The 19,596-nt window shown below is 41.4% G+C and overlaps 1 protein-coding gene across 1 annotated transcript; it reads left to right on the top strand.

The window, feature by feature from the left end:
• Positions 1 to 2,526: 2,526 nt before the first annotated feature.
• CARTPT (CART prepropeptide) lies at positions 2,527 to 4,413 on the top strand. The gene is made up of 3 exons (XM_011959296.1): positions 2,527 to 2,816; positions 3,244 to 3,327; positions 3,872 to 4,413. The coding sequence occupies exons 1-3, from the start codon at positions 2,658 to 2,660 to the stop codon at positions 3,977 to 3,979; spliced, it is 351 nt and encodes a 116-aa protein (XP_011814686.1). The 5' UTR covers positions 2,527 to 2,657; the 3' UTR covers positions 3,980 to 4,413.
• Positions 4,414 to 19,596: the final 15,183 nt, after the last annotated feature.

Below are 19,596 nucleotides of genomic sequence, written 5' to 3'. Positions count from 1 at the left end.
TTTCATTAGATGACCTGCCCCCCCTTTTCTACATCTGGGATGAGAAGTAGTAATTAAATTCCAGTATGATTTTAATTGCTTGGGTGCATCCAAGATGGGCTTTTTTCCCCTAATGGAGTCATTACAAAGTAGTAAGAATATACAAATTCTCCCAACAGGGTATAATATGAAGACTGTGGAACATCTCATACTTTTGTTTCTTGTTGAGTTTTAACTTACATAAGTTTTCTTTGGGAAGAAGATAGCCTAGACTTTACTATACCATGCTAGCTAAAGGCAGTTTATAAAGTCATTCTGTTCAAGATGAAAAAAGCATGCGGTATGTAAGTGACAAAGATGCCCCTGGCTTGTTTCACAGGATTGTCCAAGGGTCCTTTCCCTAACCCCTTGATTAAATGTGCCCTCTTTATAAGAAAATGATAGCACCAACTTAAGTTCAGCAAGTTTTAAACTTCCGGGTTATTTTTCAAATGGAAGTAGCACAAAAGGAAAATTATTACTTGTGTCTGGGTGGAACAAAATTAGAGAGAAAGTATTGCATTGGCAATATCTACACTCTTCAGAAAGAATAGGCTAAAATCTTATTTGGGATTATTTTTCTTCTGAAACTTAGTTTAAAGATCACTGGAGATGGTTTTTGCGGTGAGTGCCAATATGTCTCTGTAAGGTTTTAACAGTGAAATGTGCTGCCACTGAAGTTTTTTTGTACAGAATCAAAAGGTATGTGTGGAAGGCAGAGCTGAGGGAGGTGTTAGATACATTTTCAAGTTGGGTTTACCCCACAGCAAAATATTTTGATGCTGTTAATATGTATGCTATTCATTAGAAGAGATATCACTTCTTGAATTGCTTCCCATTGTGTATCTGAGTACCAATTAAATACTTGATAGTTGAAGTAACCAGGCACATATTGTGTATTAACTATCTTAATGACCCACATAATCTGCTAAGCAATACATCTGTGGGAGAAAAGAATTGGTAGATGGTTTGGATTGAGTAGTCATAGACATTTACACTAGATTTAAATGACAGAAGTAGTGAACCATTTGGAAATACAGGAAGAACTTTCAAGGTGGGGAAAGTGCAAAGACATCAAAGTAGAAATGAGATTGGCCTGCTAGAGGACCAGAAAGAAGGCTATGTGAGGCTGGAGTGGAGGAGTCTGGGGCAAAGTGGTAGAACATGAGGTGGAGAGGGATGCAGATCATATAATGCTTTGCAAGTCAGGATGAGGAATTTAGATTCAATGCTTAGTAAGACTAGAAGTCATTAGTGTATTTTAAGGGGGAAAATACTGTGGCTGGTGGTGAATTATGGAGTAGAGGAAGGTAAGAGAAGATAGGTTAGGAATTAAGTGGTAGACATTAAGTTGGCTAGGGCAGCTGTCTAGGACTGGATTGAAGTAATTGGGATGGAGAAGATGGATGAATTTAGGAACAGTTGAGGGAAAGATGATGTGGTGAAGGAAGCCAGGTGAGCAAGCAGATGGGATTGGTCTCTAGGTCCAAGTGTGAAAGCATTGCTTTTCATGTGCATTCAGGCTGTAAGGACCTCAACTTTTAAAAAGGTCATAGTGTTCTCACAAGTTGTTGGGGAGCTGGTTCACCGTTGACTTCTGATCTCTGGAGACATTTTCATAATCAAGGAGCTGCCTTTCTTTTCACTCTTTCACTCTCTTTCTAGACAGCCTTCTTGGATACCAGGGGTTGGTGATGGGTGGGTGGGTGGTTGGTTCTGGGGATGGTTAAATTTGCCTGGGCAGCCTCAGAGTTCAAAAAGGAGGGAGAGAGAAGCTTAGCTAAGAACCAGGAGTTTGATATACTTAATCTCTCATTTCATCCTACTGATGACTTTGTGAAGCATATCTTTTTAATCCTAGATCTACAAAAGAGAAAGCTGAGTCTTGGGGAGGTCCTTCATTTTGCTCAAAGTCATACAACTTGTACGTGGTGTAGCCAGGACGGGAACCAGAGCCTGGCTCTCCGCACTTCCCGCACCACTGCTGAATCCAGGTTGGTCTGTTTTCCTTCTCTTCTTTTAACTATCGTCACACAGATTCCATCATAGAACCCATCATGGGGAGGGCCACTATTTCTCCTTCTTTTGTATACTACGTTTTCTTACCCTGCCCCACAGAGTAAGGTGCTCAGCAAACGTGGCTGTCTGCAGGCAACACCCGCTTCTCACCGCCACACTTGGGGTTGGGGTGCGAGGCAAGGCAGGGCTGGCAAGGTGGATGGTGCGGCTGCCTCCACTGCTAGGTGATGGGAAGCGACTCTCCTGCCCGTGCGTTGCCCCGAAGGCATTTTCCATTTCCTAGGGTCCTCCCGCTTCCCATCCCTCACCTCTAGCCCCTCGGCTTCAGCTCAGGCCCCTCGGGGAGCATCCCTTGCCGAGGGGCTGACAGCATTTGGGGGCGCAGGGTCCTGTTCTCTGCGCTCTAGCCCATCTGTGCGCAGAGCCTCGTTCCCAGGCGCCTGGAGCCCGGCGGGCATTGACGTCAAGCGCCGGCAGAGCGCTGCCTACAGAAGGTTGACCCGGGCCCTCCTCCACACCCCCTTCCTTCTTCGCCTCCTCCCTCTTTCCTGCACGGGGGCTTGGGCTCACTATAAAAGGTGGGAGCGCGGGGTGCCCCAGCAACGAAGAGTTTCAGCACCATGGAGAGCTCCCGCGTACGGCTGCTGCCCCTCCTGGGCGCCGCCCTGCTGCTGATGCTACCTCTGTTGGGTACCCGTGCCCAGGAGGACGCCGAGCTCCAGCCCCGAGCCCTGGACATCTACTCTGCCATGGAGGATGCCTCCCACGAAAAGGAGCTGGTCGGTATTTCCCTTGCTCCCAATCCCCTTGAGCTGTCGCGCTGTCCCTTCCTTTGCAAGCCTCCCTCCTCCCCCCACCCCCACTCCTATTCCCAGAGTCAGGGCGCGGGGAGCTGAACGCAACGCCCAGGCACCCACTGCCATCCGAAGAGCGTCTTGAGCCCACGGGCTCCTGGCGGTCTGTTGAGCGAATCCCTCATTCCGGCCCCTCCGAGCAACAGGAGCCTCAGCGGCTCAGAGACCCGCAGTCAGTACCTGGGACAGCGCCCGCTAAGTTTCTACCCTTAGACCATTTCCTGTGTCCGCGGAGTCCCACCGCAGAGACAGTGTGGGTCCGGGGCTCCTTATAACTAGGGCTGAAAGTGCACACCTGGGCTGGGCTCGCAGCCAAGGCGGCAACTTCAGGCTCCGGGGCGTTATGTTGCAGATCGAAGCGCTGCAAGAAGTCTTGAAGAAGCTCAAGAGTAAACGTATTCCCATCTATGAGAAGAAGTATGGCCAAGTCCCCATGGTAAGGTTTGTGGTCACTCCCTTCCCGTGTTTTTCCAGGAGAAATTACACCGCCTCGAATGGTACACACAATCTTCTCCCTAGGATGTGGCTAAATAACTTAGGTAATGGACTTGCAGGATTCTGTGGGCTTCTTCTTCCTTGCCGGGTGAGGAAATGGGATAACAGGAACAGGGGTTACAAGAAAGTGTAAGTCTATTGTTTGTTGCTCAGGAAAAAGGTCTGATTTTTTCCCCTCTGAATGGGCAAGAAAAGGAGCCAGGAAATGTGATGCTCCCCTTCCCCCACCCCCCACCCCTCGCCACCTAAAAGTGGAAGAAACTAGGATAAAACTAATAATGTAAGTTTCTTTAAAAAATGTACTCTCACTGAAGTTATAAGCACAAGGCTCCCCGTTTCAGACCTGACTGTACATAGACTTCCTGTGATGGTGATGGGGCCCAATTGCTCCTTTCAAGAAACAGAGATTGCGTTGACTGTGAGACTTGTCTGTTGGGAGCCTGGGTTTTTTCACACTCAATGACCACATATTTTGCTGTTTGCAGTGTGACGCCGGTGAGCAGTGTGCAGTAAGGAAAGGGGCAAGGATCGGGAAACTGTGTGACTGTCCCCGAGGAACTTCCTGCAATTCCTTCCTACTGAAGTGCTTATGAAGGGGCGTCCATTCTCCTCCATACATCCCCATCCCTCTGCTTTCCCCAGAGGACCATACCTTCATCCCTGGAGTTTGGCTTTAGCAACAGATAAAGTTTTTATTTTCCTCTGAAGGGAAAGGGCTCTTTTCCTGCTGTTTCAAAAATAAAAGAACACATTAGATGTTACTGTGCGAAGGATAATGCCTTGTGTGGTGTTGATACGTGTGTGAAGTATTCTTATTTTATTTGTCTGACAAACTCTTGTGTACCTTTGTGTAAAGAAGGGAAGCTTTGCTTTGAAAATTGTATTTTTGTATGTGGCATGGCAGAATGAAAATTAGAGCTAGCTAATCTTGGTAGATGTCATTGCAACCTGGAAAATAAATCACCCTAAGTGACACAAATTGAAGCATGTACAAATTATACATAATAAAGTGTTTTTAATAATTGCCCATAGTGCATTGTTTTTTCCATGTAAGTAATTTAAGTGGAAATAGTGAGATTAATCATGCTGTTGTTTTCAAAGAGAAATATTTTAAAAATAGCAGCCTATTGGGAGAGTGGCACCTCAGCTCCAAGGAGTTTTGACTGTTAATTAGGAGTTTGCCAAGCCAGTTTTAGTATACTCTATTTTTCTTTGATTGCAGTGATGTGGGATGTGTGTGTGTGTGTGTGTGAGAGAGAGAGAGAGAGAGAGAGAGAAGGAGAGAGAGAGAGAGGAGAGAGAGAGAGAGAGAGATGAATGAGATGGAGATGGTTGGAATTGAGGTGATATGATTTTGCTTATTAAAACCTTTAGCCAGACCCTTTAAACAGTGAGACCATAAAATATACACTGTTTCATGTTTTAGTCACATTAAAAGCAATTTGAAAAATTAGAACTTTTGTTTTGACAATTCCCTTATTAGAAAATATACATTGATTTAAAGATATGGGATGTTTAGGGTTGTTATTTGCCTAAAGGCTCTAAGGTTATGAGACCCATTCCTTCCCACAAGTAAATTCACACTCTTGGAAAATTCTCTATTCCAGGAGAAACAGTCATTTCAGAAAATAGTTTTAAGGGGAACAAATAAAAATTGGGGGAGGTGAGAATTCAACTCAAGAAATTAAAACATATTAAATGTAAAGTTAAGTAGCCTTTAAATGTTTCTGAGTGCTTATTTGAGGTCACATTTCCAAGGGTTTAAACCAGACTAAGTAACATCTAAGTAGCAGTATCACGAGAGAAACAAATGTTAACAGCTTCCTAATCCAAACTCAAGAGGCACTTGCATAATAGCAGATTTTTAAAATAAAGCCCCTCCACTGATTCATAGGGAGTTTTCTGATAGAAAATATTCTTATACACAGTTACCATTTGCAGTGTGATTATTACTATTAGCATGGCTAATCTTGCAGGATAGATATTATTACTATTTTTCAGAGTAGAAAACAGAAGGCAAGAGAATTACGGAATTTGCTTACATCATACAATCCTAAATAATAATTTTAGCTTTAATCCCTTTGACTCCAAAAATTTGTCCTTTTTCTCCATGTCACTTCAGGCAATCAACAGACTAGGCTTTGAATTCCCCAGAAAACGTATCTTTCTTTAATAAAAATTGCTCACTGGGGGCCAAGGTGTATTTTTTGGAATTGCACTTCCACTTGAATTCCCTTACACAAGGCTATATGTGATTAGAATGTGATGTTTTTCTTTGTTTGTTTGCTTGTTTTGGTTTTTTTGAGACAGGGTCTCACTCTGTCACCCAGGCTAAAATGCAGTGGCATGATTATGGCTCACTGCAGCTTTGATCTCCCAGGCTCAAGTGATCCTTCCACCTCAGCCTTCTAAGTAGCTGGGACCACAAGCATGCACCACCATACGTGGCTAACGTTTGTATTTTTAGTAGAGATGGAGCTTTGCCTTGTTGTCCAGGCCAGTCTCAAACTCCTGGGTTCAAGCGATCGGCCTGCCTTGGCCTCCCAAAGTGCTGGGATTACAGGTGCGACCCACGCCGCCCAGGCAGAATGTGGTATGTTTTAACCTTTAATAAGTGCAAATAGTTATTTAATAGTTTCACAGTCTGCTACTTTTCCAGAAATCATTTCAGTTAGAAAATTCTTGAGCCCCTTAACTATTCCTCTCTGTATCATTCCTAAATAAATCAGATCAGGAAATTGCTTTGGTGAACAGGCAGGACCATCAGGGATAACATACAGAACTGCCTTCTCTCCTTATTATTATTACTTTTTTAGAGACAAGGTCTCACTCTGTTGCCTAGTCTGGAGTGAAATGGTGCCATCCTAGCTCACTACAGACTCAAATTCCTGGGCTTAAGGAATCCTCCCACCTCAGCTTCCCAAATAACTAGGACTATAGGTGCACACCACCACAACTGGCTGATTTTTAAAAATTATATTTTGTAGAGATGGGATCTTGCTTTATTGCCCAGGCTAGGTCTTGACCTTCTGGGCTCAGACGATCCTCCTGCCTCTGCCTTCCAAAACACTGAGATTACAGGTGTGAGCCACCACACCTGGCCAGAACTGCTTTCCCTTTTAGCCTGGTGTGTTTCCCCAAAAGCAAGAGATGCTGGAGGAATTTGGAGTTCAAAGAAAGGAATACGAACTTGACTCTAAACCTTTTTAGCTTGTTCCCCTCACCCCTACCTCTACTCTGTCATCCCTCCTTTCTTGTTTGATAAGACTAAGGGATACAGACAAGTGGCTATGGGAAATTGGAATGAGGAATCTGTGGGCTCTGTATGAAGAGGCTTTTTTTTTTTTTCCCCAAAAATTTTGTCTGGGGGCCCAGATTTTTCAGTGAATAGTGCTAACATGTTCTGCACTAATGATAGCAGCACTTTATCTTCAATGGCTTGTTAAAAGTAACTTTGCCTTTCCATTTTATCAATATTGGAATGATCATTCTTGGTGAGTGTTGGGGTAGAAGACCAGAGCTGGAGTCCAAGGTTCTGCCCTGTCATACAGCCATAGCTGCTGATCCCACGGGGTGAGTGGCCCATACATCCCATAACCCAAGGGCCAGGTTCCTTTCTCAGAGGTTAACATCTAATCCCCCTACATCCTGGGCATTGCTCAGCATGCAAGAGGCAGTGGAAAACCACACACCTGCTCCTGCTCTTGTCCCCATAATGAGTCCCCGCGTCCCCTTAAATGATGTTGTAGACAGGCTATATGTGCTGCCTGGTCATTCACCTTGTCTGCTTGATAGTGGTACATTTTACCGATAAATTTTATAACGACGTTTTTCCATGCATGGGATAAACTCCACTTAGTTATGAAAAATTTTATAACACATTATTGGCTTCTATTTGTTGGTATATATTCTAGAACCTTTAAATCTATGCTCCTAAGAAAAATTGATTTGTAATGTTTTTTTCTTATACTGTCATTGCTTAGTTTCAGTGTTAGACTGTAACAGCTTCATAAAATGAATTAGGAAGTTTGTTTTCCCCTTCTCTTTCCTTGTCTTTTGAAATAGTTTGTAAAGAGAGATTGTCTGCGACTGTTTGGTTAAATTCTTTTGTGGGCGGAAGACTTTGATTACTGAGTCAATTTCTTTAACGATTTTTTAAATGACCTTAGAACTATGACTGGGGATAGATGAGACATGAGAGATTTGCACACTTCAATTGGACTTAATTTAAATCTAGTTAGGAAGGATGTTAAAAAAGATCTAAGAATAGAATAAGGAAGAACTAAGTTTTTGCATTTATAAATTGAAGGATAACTTTAAAACCCAAGATAGCACTTGATTAATCTTTGCTGTGCATAAAAACTACTATCAGAGATATAAAACCAACCAACCAAACCACTCACATAGATAACTATTGGTTTATTCTGTTTTTCTGAGTCCATCTTAAAGGTCCTATATTTTTCTGGAAAATTGTCTTTTTCATTTAAGTGATGAAAATCATTGGCATTAGATTCAAATCTATTCTGTAAGTATAATTTTGTCCCACTTTCATTTCTAACATTGCTTAAATACTCTTTCTCTTTTTTGGGGGAGGGGATTTGTGTATTTATTGGTCTTAGTGTTATTAATCCTCTATAGTTGCTTTATTTTCTAGCTTACTGATTTCTCGTATTTTCTTTGTTTCTTTCTATTTTCTTAGGCTTTACTTTCTAGTTCCTTGAAAATTAATTTATTCCCAATAGTTTGGAGTTTTACTACATATTTTTAAAGTTGTAAATTTGCTTTGAAGTAGCAATTCTTTAGTGTAGTGATGTTATTATGACTTACTACAACCTCGAACTCCTGGATTCAAGTGATTCTCCTGCCTTAGCCTCCAGATTACCTAGAACTACAGGTGCATATCACCATACCTGGCTAATTTTGAATTTTTTTGGGTAGAGATTGGGTCTCGCTATGTTGCCCAGGCTAGTTTTGAACTCCTGGCCTCAAGCAATCCTCCTGCCTTGGCCTCCCAAAGTGCTGAGATTAGTGGTGGGAGACATTGCACCTGGCCCTGAAGTATCACTTCTGATGTGTGCTAGGATAAGTGATACTAGCCATTGTAACCAATTACTCCAATACTAGACCCAAGTCAGATTCTGACACTGGGTTGTGGGGTTCCTCATGTGAATCTCCTCCAACAACGACTGAGGGAGTCTAGATTTCTCATTTTGGGATGTGTGTATATATATTATATATATATATACAATTTATTTTATTTTATTTTATTTTATTTTTTTGAGACAGAGTCTCATTCTGTTGCCCAGGCTGGAGTGCAGTGGTGCAACCTCGGCTCACTGAAACCTCTGCCTCCTGGGTTCAAGCGATTCCCTGGCCTCAGCCTCCTGAATAGCTGAGACTACAGGCACATACCACCACGCCCGGCTAATTTTTTTGTATTTTAGTAGATACAGGGTTTCATCATGTTAGTCAGGATGGTCTCGATCTCCTGACCTCTTGATCCCCCCACTTTGGCCTTCCAAAGTGCTGGGATTACAGGTATGAGCCACCATACCTGGCCTCATGGCATCTTTATTTGGATGTGTAGTAGAAGTCTTTGAGTTGAGACCTCCTTCTGCTTTCTAGCCTCTTTTAAAGTAATCTGATATTTCATGTCCAGATTTTTAATATTTAAATTTTCATATACTTCACTTTAGGAGTGATTTGTTAACATTTGCCTTAAGCTTTGCAACCACAGAGCAACAATTTTCTTTACCAAATTCTAAGTTTTATTGTTCATCATTCATTCTTTTATAAAATCATCTCAATTCTTGAGTTCTTTATTTCAATTAATTGGAGTCTTTCTTCAAGTAACTTTTTGAGGATGGGTACTTGGGTACTATGTTTCTGAATCTTCGCATTCTTGAGTTTGGGTTTACTTTGCTCTTGCAAGGAACTTTTTTTTCTTTTTTTTATAACAGAGGTATCGAAACTTCTTCCCATGCGATTAATCCATTGTTTCCTAGTATTGGGATAAGGGAAATCTTTCACTGTAGTTGCCTTTTTCCCAGGTATCTTGTCTCTTTCAGTCTCTGAGTAGGTGTTTTTTCCTATATTTGAGCTTCATGTATGTCACTCAGGGCATCTTGATATAGGTCTGTCTCTATCTTGTCTGAGTCTTGTTGAGCTCTTTCGAGGGAAACATTCAAGATTTGCTTTGGGTGAGTGAAAGGTATTTCTCTCATTTCTTTGCTTACTATTTCTCTGTTGTGTGCTCAGTGTCTTTCTGGGATTCCTTTTACATAAGTATAGGCTCTTTCATATCCATGTTTATGTGAATTGCATCTTCTTTTCTCCTTTTCTTCTTGGTGTTTGTCCTCTGAGTCCTGGGGGAATAAATCTTGAGACTGTTCTCTAACGAATAGATTTGGTTTTATTCTGCAAATAATCTACCATCTACTGGATAAGTCCCTACAATCATTTTCCCAGACTCCCTTTTCTCTATATAGTTCTGGTGTAAAAAGCAAATACTCCTGCAAGGCACAGACCACTCACTCAGACTTCCCAGGGGGTGGGTTTTCCACAGCCTCTTTTTCGGTGACTGCAGAGAAGTTGAGCTACCAGGGCTCTGTAGGGAGACATTGGGACCAGATTTATCACATTTTGTTAACACATGTCCATGGCTGGAGATCTCAAAGGCTAGCATATGCCCTCAAAGGGAGAAAGGGTACGATGAGCACTGAGATGGGACGTAGGAATGGTACGTCTTGTTCTCTAAATCACGTTATGATTATAAGAGCAGTGGATTTTTTTATGTAAGCAGTAATAAAATCCTGTGTTCTGAGTTGGGGAAGGGTTGAAGGAGAGAAGACATCTGGAGAAGGAATTTGGGGAAAAACATAAATATCGAACGAACATTTATTAAGTGATTTGCTGTGTAATGTATATTGGAAACCTCTTTTCCTGTTCTCCAATCAGTTTTTCAGTGAATTCTTTGTTACTTCAAGTAACAATTAATGTGGTTTTATTGAAAAGAATGCTAAGCCAGATGCAGTGGCTTACGCCTTTAATCCCAGCACTTTGGGAGGCCAAGATGGGCAGATTGCTTGAACCTAGGAGTTTGAGACCAGCCCGTGCAACATGGTGAAACCTCATCTCTACAAAAAATACAAAATGAGTGAGGGGTGGTGTCACATGCCTGTAGTCCAGCTACTCAGGAGGCTGAATGAGAGGACCACCTGAGCCTGAGGCGCTTGAGACTGCAGTGAGTCGTGGTTGTGCCACTGCATTCTAGCCTGGGTGACAGAGTTGTAATCTGTATCAAAAAAAAAAAAAAGTAAAAAGTGGCTTATCACATTTATTTCCTTTGACCAAAATCCAGTATAGCAAGATAGATATATTCATTCATTCATTCATTCATTCATTCATTCATTCACCCCTTTATTTGTTATTCAACAGACATTTTAAAGCATCTTTTCTGCGTCAGGCACTGTAGTAGGCTCCAGAGATGCAGCAGAGAAGAAAACAATAAAGACTGCCACCTTCAAGGAGCTTATGATGTTACACAATGAGAAGGCTCTGTTTAGGAGGGACCCGTAAAGGTGAACCTATGGAGGGAGACAGATTCCTACTGTGGCATTGAATTCCTCTTCGCTGGGAATTTGTCCTGTTCCTCTCTTCTCTTGCTTGTTCCCACACAATACTCCTCACTTTCCTTTTCCTAGGTTGTCTGGATCCCTTCGGTTTGTGTATCTCAGCTCCTGATATTGGTTTCCATCCCTTTGGTTCTGACAACCCATTTTGGATACACCCTCCAGGTACTCTTCAGCACTGATCTAGTGCAGTTCTCAATTTTGGCCCCTGGTTTCCAATTTCTGTGGTTGCTGTAAGAGACCACCCCCTACCCTTAACTTTCCAACAGGTCCCTGGAACCAGTCCTAATTCCCACATAGCCATTCTGTAGGGAGAATCTGATAGTATCCACCATCTACAAGAGGGGCCCGCCCCCAGTTTTAATTCACGAACACTTCTGCATGAAAACCCAGTCTATTTGGATGAGAACAGCCAAACCTATGTGTGCAGACTCCAGAAGGCAGAGCTACATACACATGGCCTTGCTTCTCTGCCTACCGTCCCTGTTTCCCCAGAGCACTTCTACGCTGTCACCAAGGACAACTGCACCAAGGGCTGTCTGCTCTCTGGATAATTGAAACCATTAGTAATTTACCCAACTCTGGCTGCTGCTTTTCATTAATTATCACTATGCTAATGATGTCCCTCAGGAAAAGCAAAAAATAATAATTCTACCTCCAATGTAGGCTGTGTAGAGACAGACCATCTTTCATAAATAAATCAGGCATGGATGTTTTGCCTTGAATTCCTTTGAACTCTTCCCTCACAGAGACAGAGGAGGTGGAAGTGGGCGTAATAGGATTAAATAAACCAGGTGTTTAGCCTGTCTGTTCTTTCAGCTAGGAGGCGGTGTCACCTTTACTGATATGCCTTTCTCAGTAAAGGAAAGACTTTCTTAAAATGTAGCAAAAGGAACTGGATACAGTCCTCTAAAACAAAATCGTGAAGTCATGGATGGGTAAAACCACTGATACCCTGTTTAAATCACTACATTTGCAATTTAAGAAGACATTTCTCCCCATTTAATCTCACCTTGTACAGTCAAGGAGGACTAAATGAGTTAACATATATGAACAGTACCTGAACACTATAAGGACTCAATAAGGGTTAGCTATTCCAAAGAATAAAGCTAAGTTCTGCAACATTTCCTGGGCTCTCTGAGTTTGTGAGTGATGTCTATAGGGTTTGTTCCATGGCGTCTCTTGTAGACATGGTGGGACATAATGATGGGGTTTCCCTATTGAATCTGAGCAATAGTTTGGTCACTCCTGTCCTCTTAGTAAGAAGGAGCAGATAGACACAGAGTAGACTTTCAAGTGGGATGTCTAGATCAAGACAGACTTAGGGAGCTTGAAGCTAAATGCTCTAAAAGTTTTAGCAGCCCTTTGGCTGTAGTGGGTAGTTAGTTATTGTAGAATCCTTAACTTGTTCTGGAATTCTGAAAATTTTATTGAGTAGTGAGAGGAGACCATGCATTCATCCAATAACTCTTTGAATAACAAGCATGTTACTCAATTCATGGTGAGAATTTTTCTTTTTTAGTTTTTTATTCCTAACTTTATTGCTGTTTTCACAAAAATTGAATAAAAGAGAAAATAAGGAGAAAATCATCACTCCTGTTCATTTTTGAAGACTTTGGGGGCTCTTTTCCTTCCTGAATCTTCCTTATGAGGCTGAATCTTGCTATTCTCTGTGAGTGGTTTTTTTTTTTTTTTCTTGCCCTTTTAAAAAATTATAGGCCAGGTGTGGTGGCTCACACCTGTAATCCCAGTAGTTTGGGAGACTGAGCCCAGGAATTCGAGACCAGCCTGGGTAACATGGCAAAACCCTGTCCCTACAAAAAATACACAAAATTAGCTGACTGTGGTGGCATGCACCTGTAGTTCCAGCTACTTGGGAGGCTGAGGTAGGAGGATCACCTGAAATTGGGAGATGGAGGCTGCAGTGAGCTGAGATTATGCCACGGTACTCCAGTCTGGGTGACAGAGTGAGACCCTATCTCAAAAAAATTATAGCAAAATATACAAAACATAATGTTTGTCATTTTAATCATTCATAGTTGTACAATTCATTGGTATTAAACACATTCACATTGTTATGTAATCAACACCATTATCTATACTCAAAACTTTTTCATCACCCCCAACAAAACTCTGTACTCATTAAACAATAACCCTCTCCCTAGCTCCTGGTAACCTCTATTTTACTTTATGTTTCTATAAATATGCCTATTCTAGGTAACTCATGTAAGTGGAATCATACAATATTTGTTCTTCTGTGTTTGGCTTAGTTACCTAAACGTGTTTTAAAGGTCCATCCATTTTGTAGTATGTATTAAACTGTCATTTGTTTTTATGGAAGAATAATATTCCCTTGTATGTATACACCACGTTTTGGTTATCCACTCATCTGTTTATAGGCACTGGGTTGTTTCCACCTCTTGGCTGTTGTGAATATGCTGAGAAGAATATTGTAATACAAATATCAGTTGGAATCCCCCTGCATGTGTTCTTGCTAGAGCTGACCCCTTTAGAATGCTTCCCTTCCTCAATACTATGAGATGGGTTGGGAGCCTTTTGTCCCCTGGGAGCCTTCCTCTTCCTCATGGCCCTTGGAAGGCTTTAGGGGAGGTAACTTTAGGCTGATACTGAAGACCTTAGGGAGAAAGATTCCCCTTTTCTTTATTACATTTCCCCACAGGCTTATCTTTCCTTTTCTCTTCTCACCACTGGTGAAATCGCAAAGAACTAAGAGAGAGTGTGAGCCTAGAGGCAGTGGAATTAGGAGGTCACTCAAATCATTTTGATAAGGTTACTCAAGTCAAACTAGACCAGCCAAAGCGTGACCTTCTGAAATACAATTCAGTTTACCAATCCAGGTTTCTGCAGAGAAGGTTGAAGGCAAGGCGATACTTGGTGATACTGCTCTGACTTTATCATCTCTGTCCATTTCTCTAATAGGATCCTGGTTGGGGCTCTAAGGCCTGCTCAAACCTTAGCAGGCAGGTACTAGAGAGTTTAGGGATCTCATTCACTTTTTTCTATTTCTTTCTTTCTTAATCACTTGACTTACATCTGGTATATTCAGAAGAGTGACCTGGGCATATCCTCAGGGAAAGCTCTACACAAAGAGCAGGGCTCCTGCATTGGAAGAGACCTTTCAGGGACACTTCAAACCATGCCTGCAGCTGGAAGCTGTTGGGCAGTGCACACTACCGAGCTGGTCATATTTGAGTTTTGAGAGGAGAGGAAGCAGTTTCTGGGTGAGGGCAGGTTTCTTACTGATCTCAGACTGTCAGTGAAGTTATGTTTCCTTGAAGGCTTAGGTAGAGATCAGAGCTCTCTTGCCCTAGGTAGAATCTGGAATCTGGTTTTTATGAAGCCAGAGATCCATTCTGGGGCCACAGTAGGCTTATATCAAACTGTAACTGGCAGGGTGGTCTCACTTTCTTTGGCAAGGCCATTGCAAATGGTAGAGGGTTCTGATGGCTGCCTCTAGTTAGTGGGATCCAGTGCTGCTGCTCATTTCTAGAACTGCAACAGGCTCCCCTCAAACTAGACTGGACTCCTTGGCTTGGTACCAGATGTTTGACAGATTATTTTTTTCTTTGCCCTGTTTCTCAACCTGTTTTCAGTAATCTTCTTCTTGGTCTGTCACGCTAGATAAAATAGATGTTTCTGCAAAAAAGAGATGCATCACAAAGGGAATACGTACATTCATAGTGTCACAAAGAGCTAATACATTGAAAAGACTGATAAGGCCAGATACAGTGGCTCACACCTGTAATCCCAGCATTTTGGAAGACCAAGGTGGGAGGATCACTGGAGGCCAGGGGTTTGAGACCAGCCTGGGCAACCTAGCTAGACCCCATCTGTAGAAAAAAGAAAAAATTAGCCAGGCATGATGGTGCACACCTGCAGTCCCAGCTGCTCAAGAGGCTGAGGTGGGAGGATCTCTTGAGCCCAGGAATTTGAGGTTACAGTGAGCTATAATCATGCCACACACTTCAGCCTGGGCAACAGAGCAAGACCTTGTCTCAACAAACAAACAGACAAACAAACAAAATTATTGAAATCAAAAAGGACAGATAGCACAAAATTTGGACCCTGACAGTCTGGATTTGAGTACTAGTTTCATTACTATTTAGATAGACAATCTTGGGCAAGTTATTTAACCCCTCCGAGCTTCTTTTTCCTCATATATAAAATGGGTATATAAATAATGACATTTAGGATTGTTGGGAAAGTAAAATATTAACGCATGTTAAGTACTTAAAACAGTGCTTTTTTAAGTATTTGGTTTTATTTTTTAGTGATGGTTTACTACTCTTTCCCTCAATAACTTCCCAGGGATAAGGACAATGTCTATTTTGCTTACCCCAGATCCCTAGAGATAAGCACAATGTCTGGAACAAAATATAAGTACAATAAATATTGTTGTATGAGAGGATACTTTTTAATGGTTCAAGGTTCTTTAAAGTCAGGAGAATAAAACAGTTGAGGAAGTGCAGGGTTTTGGAGTTAAGCACATGGCCAAGGCTATGTTGTGTTTCTGACTTTCTGAGAGACAGGCTTGTCACGTACCTACAGCTGCAGCAAGACCTTGTGTTCTGCTCTTTTGGAGAAATAGAGACACAGAAAAAGCACAGGAAATGGAATTGTGAGGGATGATTGTTATGAGGGGCTGTGTGCATGGCTCACAGGAGAACGCGAATTATGTTTCCAATCAATTCAGAAAAATCAAGGTTAAAGGGAAAATGAAAACGAAACTGGAGATTTTAAATAAATGGGATGAGCATAAAGGAAAGAAGTGGCCTTCAGGCATGGAGGCATCACTAGTATACTTGTTTTTTGACAGGGTCTCACCCAGTTGCCCAGGCTGGAGTACAGTAGCATGATCACAGTTCACTGCAACCTCGACCTCCAAGGCTCAAGTGATCCTCCTATCTCAGCCTTCAAGTAGCTGGGACCACCAGTGTGCGCCACAACACCCAGCTAATATTTTTAAATTGTGTTTGTAGAGATGTGGTCTCACTATATTGTCCAGGCTGGTCGTGAACTCCTGGGCTCAAGGGATCCTCCCAACTCGGCCTCCCCAGATGCTGGGATTACAGATGTTAGCCACTGTGCCCTGCTGTACATTTCCATTGGGCTGGTTGGGATGCCTCTACAGAGGAGCAGATCTCTCCACCCCCAGGACATAGGAAACTTAGTGTCACAAACTTTTGTCAGCTATGTCTTCCAAGGGAGCTTTTGGATTGTACCCACTGGACTCTCTACAACAGACATGAATTAAGTGATATCCTAGTAACGATAAAAAATAATTACTTCTGATTTCCTACTTACCCCAGTCCTCACTTTATTTTTCTACAATCTTCCCCTAGATAACACTATATCTCTATTCTGGCCCATAATAACAGCAACATGAGTCTATCCTCTAGACAGCAGCATTAAATGGTTGCTGGAAACATTATACCGGAAAATAGATCCTTAGGTTTTAAGCTGAGTAGTGATTGAGTTGGTTCATGAATTACCTCCTTTGCCAAATCCTATATGTCAGGCTCAATCTGATTGTTCTTGGAAACTTAGGAAAAATTACATGTAAGTGAGGCTTAGGTTTGAAGCAACCTAGCTTCGGCAGAGCCAAGTGAGCTACATTTTGAAAGACATCCCAGGCCGTGGCTGCTACAGAAAGAACCAAGCTCCTGATGGCCATTTGGCAGTGACTGGGCTAAATTAGAAGAAAGTGGGTGGGGAGAGAAACCTTTCTTAGCAGTTTAATTGGTGCCTTAGTTCATCTGTGTTGAGACTGGGTAATTTATAAACATTAGAAAGTTATTTCTCATGGTTGTGGAAGCTGGGAAGTACAAGATCAAGGTACCAGCAAGTTTGGTGTCTGGTGAGGACCTGGTCTTTGCTTCCAAGATGGTGCCTGGTTGCTGTGTCTTTTGGAGGGAGTGATTGCTGTGTCCTCACATGGTGAAAAGGTGGAAACAAAAAAGGGCCTAGCTAGGGCCTTCCAGCCCTTTCAACAAGATTGCTAATCCCATTCATGAGGGCTGAGCTCTCCTGACAATCATCTCCTGAAGTTCCCACCTCAGTACTACCACATTGGTGATTAAGTTTCAACACATGAATTTTGGGGGACACATTCAGACCATAGCATCATGCAATTCACAAATTTAAAGTGAGAAATGGTTTTTAGTATATTCACAGAGTTGTGCAACTATCACTACAATCAAACTTTGTTACCCCCCAAATAAATATTTTTAAATCCCTAAAAGAAACCCTGTGGTCATTAGCAGTTACTTCCCATTCCCCACTCCCCCAGCCTTAGGCAACCACTAATCTCCTCTCTCCCTCTATAGATTTGCCTATTCTGAATATTTCACATATAAATGGAATCATTCAACATGTAGCCCTTTGTGTCTGGTTTCTTTCACTTAATGTTTTCAAGGTTCATCCATGTTGTAGCATGTATCAGTACTTTATTCCTTTTAATTGCTGAATAACCCATCATATGGATAGGACACATTTAATTCATCTGTTCATCAGTTGATAAACACTTTAGATTCTATTTTCGCTACTGTGGAAAGTGCTGCTATGAACATTCACATGCAAGTTTTTCTATGGACATATCTTTGTATTTCTCTTGAATATATGCCTAGAGTGGAATTGCTGGATCATATGTATGTTTAACCTTTTCGAGGAACTGTCAAACAGTTTTCTAACATGGCTGCATCACTTTATAACCCCATCAGAAATATGTGGGTTTCCAATTTCTCCACGTTCTTGCCAAAACTTACTATTGTCTATTTTTTTTTTTTTTTTAATTATAGCCATCCTCATTGTGGTCTTGATTTTTATTTCCTTAATTACTAATGATGTTGAGCATCTTTTTATATACTTATTGGCCATTTGTATATATACACATATTTTTTGAGAAATGCCTCTTAAGATCCTTTGCCCCCTTAAAAATTAGATTTTTTGTCTTTTTATTGTTGAGTTGTAAGAGTTCTTTATGCATTCTGGATACTAGACTCTTACACATGTAATTTGCAAATATTTTTCTCCTGTTATCTGGGTTGTATTTTCACTTTCTTAACTGTGTGCTTTGCAGCATCAAAGCTATACATTTTGATTTAATCCGATATATCCATTTTTTCTTAATTGTTTGTGCTTTTGGTGTTATATTTATGAAACCATTGCCTAATCTATGTTCACAAATAACTACTCCTATGTTTTCTTCTAGACGTTTCTATTTTTAAAGCTTACATTCGGGTATCTATATTATCTATTGCTGCTGTAACAAATTACCACAAACTTACTGACTTAATACAAATGTATTATCTTACAGTTCTGAATGTTAGAAGTCTGAAATGGGTCTCACTCGCTTAAAAGCAAGGTGTTGGCAGATCTGTTTTTCTTCTAGAGGCTTTGGGAGAGAATGTGTTTCCTTACCTTCTCTAGCTTCTGGATGCCACTCACTCTGGCTCATGGTTCCTTCCTCCATCTTTAAAGTCAAAAACACCAGGCTAAATCTGTCTCATGCTGCCATTTTTCTAGCTCACTCTTCCAACTTCCTCTTCCATTTTTAACAACCCTTGTAATTACATCGAGCCCACTTGGAAATCAAGGATACTTTCCCTATCTTAAGGTCATCTGATTACCAACCTTAATTCCATCTGTAACCTTAATTCGCTTTTGCCATGTATTCCATGAAAGGGCCATACATGCATAGCAGTCCATAAATACAGAAAGAGCCAAAAAACCAAAGAACATGGCAGACAAATTCAGTGTGTCAGTAAACAATGTTTTATGGGGGGAACTTACAGATGGAAGTGTGGTCTCGGGTGGCTGCAAGACAGATAGATCACATCTGTTACTCCTCAGATCCAGGGAAGTATACCACAGGAAGGAGTGTGCATGCTCTACATGCAATTAGACAATTGAAGGCGGCCCTCCAGAATAGGCAAGAATGCTATGTGTGCTGTAGCCTATAATTTGTGTGATAACATTAAGATTGTTTTGATCTGGAGTAGAATCGATGGTAAATACATTTTCTCACACTAAGGGCAATAAATAAACTAGGAATCAGGAGGTATTCATGAAGCTAGGGTTAATCAGAAGTCAACATGGCAGATTAGCATCCAAGTTGAAGTCACTTCTGTTTCCAGATATGTTACTCAGTATTTTATAAGTTCTGGGGATTAGGACATGTTTTAGGGGAGGTATTGTTCTACCTACTATAGTCTATGATATAGTCTACGACCTATCTTGAGTTAAATTTTATGTAAGGTGTGGGGTAGGGGTCCAACTTTATTCTTTTACAGATGGATATCTAAGTTGTCCCAGCAACATGACTACTCTTTACACACAGAATTGTCTTGGTATCCTTGTTGAAAATCAATTGACTGAAAATGTAAATCTTTTCTTTCTTTCTCTCCCTTCCTTCCTTTCTTTCTCTTTCTCCTCCCTTCTTTCCTTCCTTCCTTCTTTCCTTCTTTCCTTCCTTCCTTCTTTCCTTTCTTCCTTCCTTCCTTTCCTCTTTCCCTTCTTTTTCTTTCTTTCTTTCTTTCTTTCTTTCTTTCTTTCTTTCT

This window comes from Colobus angolensis, unplaced genomic scaffold, assembly GCF_000951035.1.
Source record: "Colobus angolensis palliatus isolate OR3802 unplaced genomic scaffold, Cang.pa_1.0 Scaffold49, whole genome shotgun sequence".
Taxonomy (NCBI): Eukaryota; Metazoa; Chordata; class Mammalia; order Primates; family Cercopithecidae; genus Colobus; species Colobus angolensis.
Note: the sequence above shows the minus strand (reverse complement) of the source record. Positions and strands in the feature narration are given on the sequence as shown.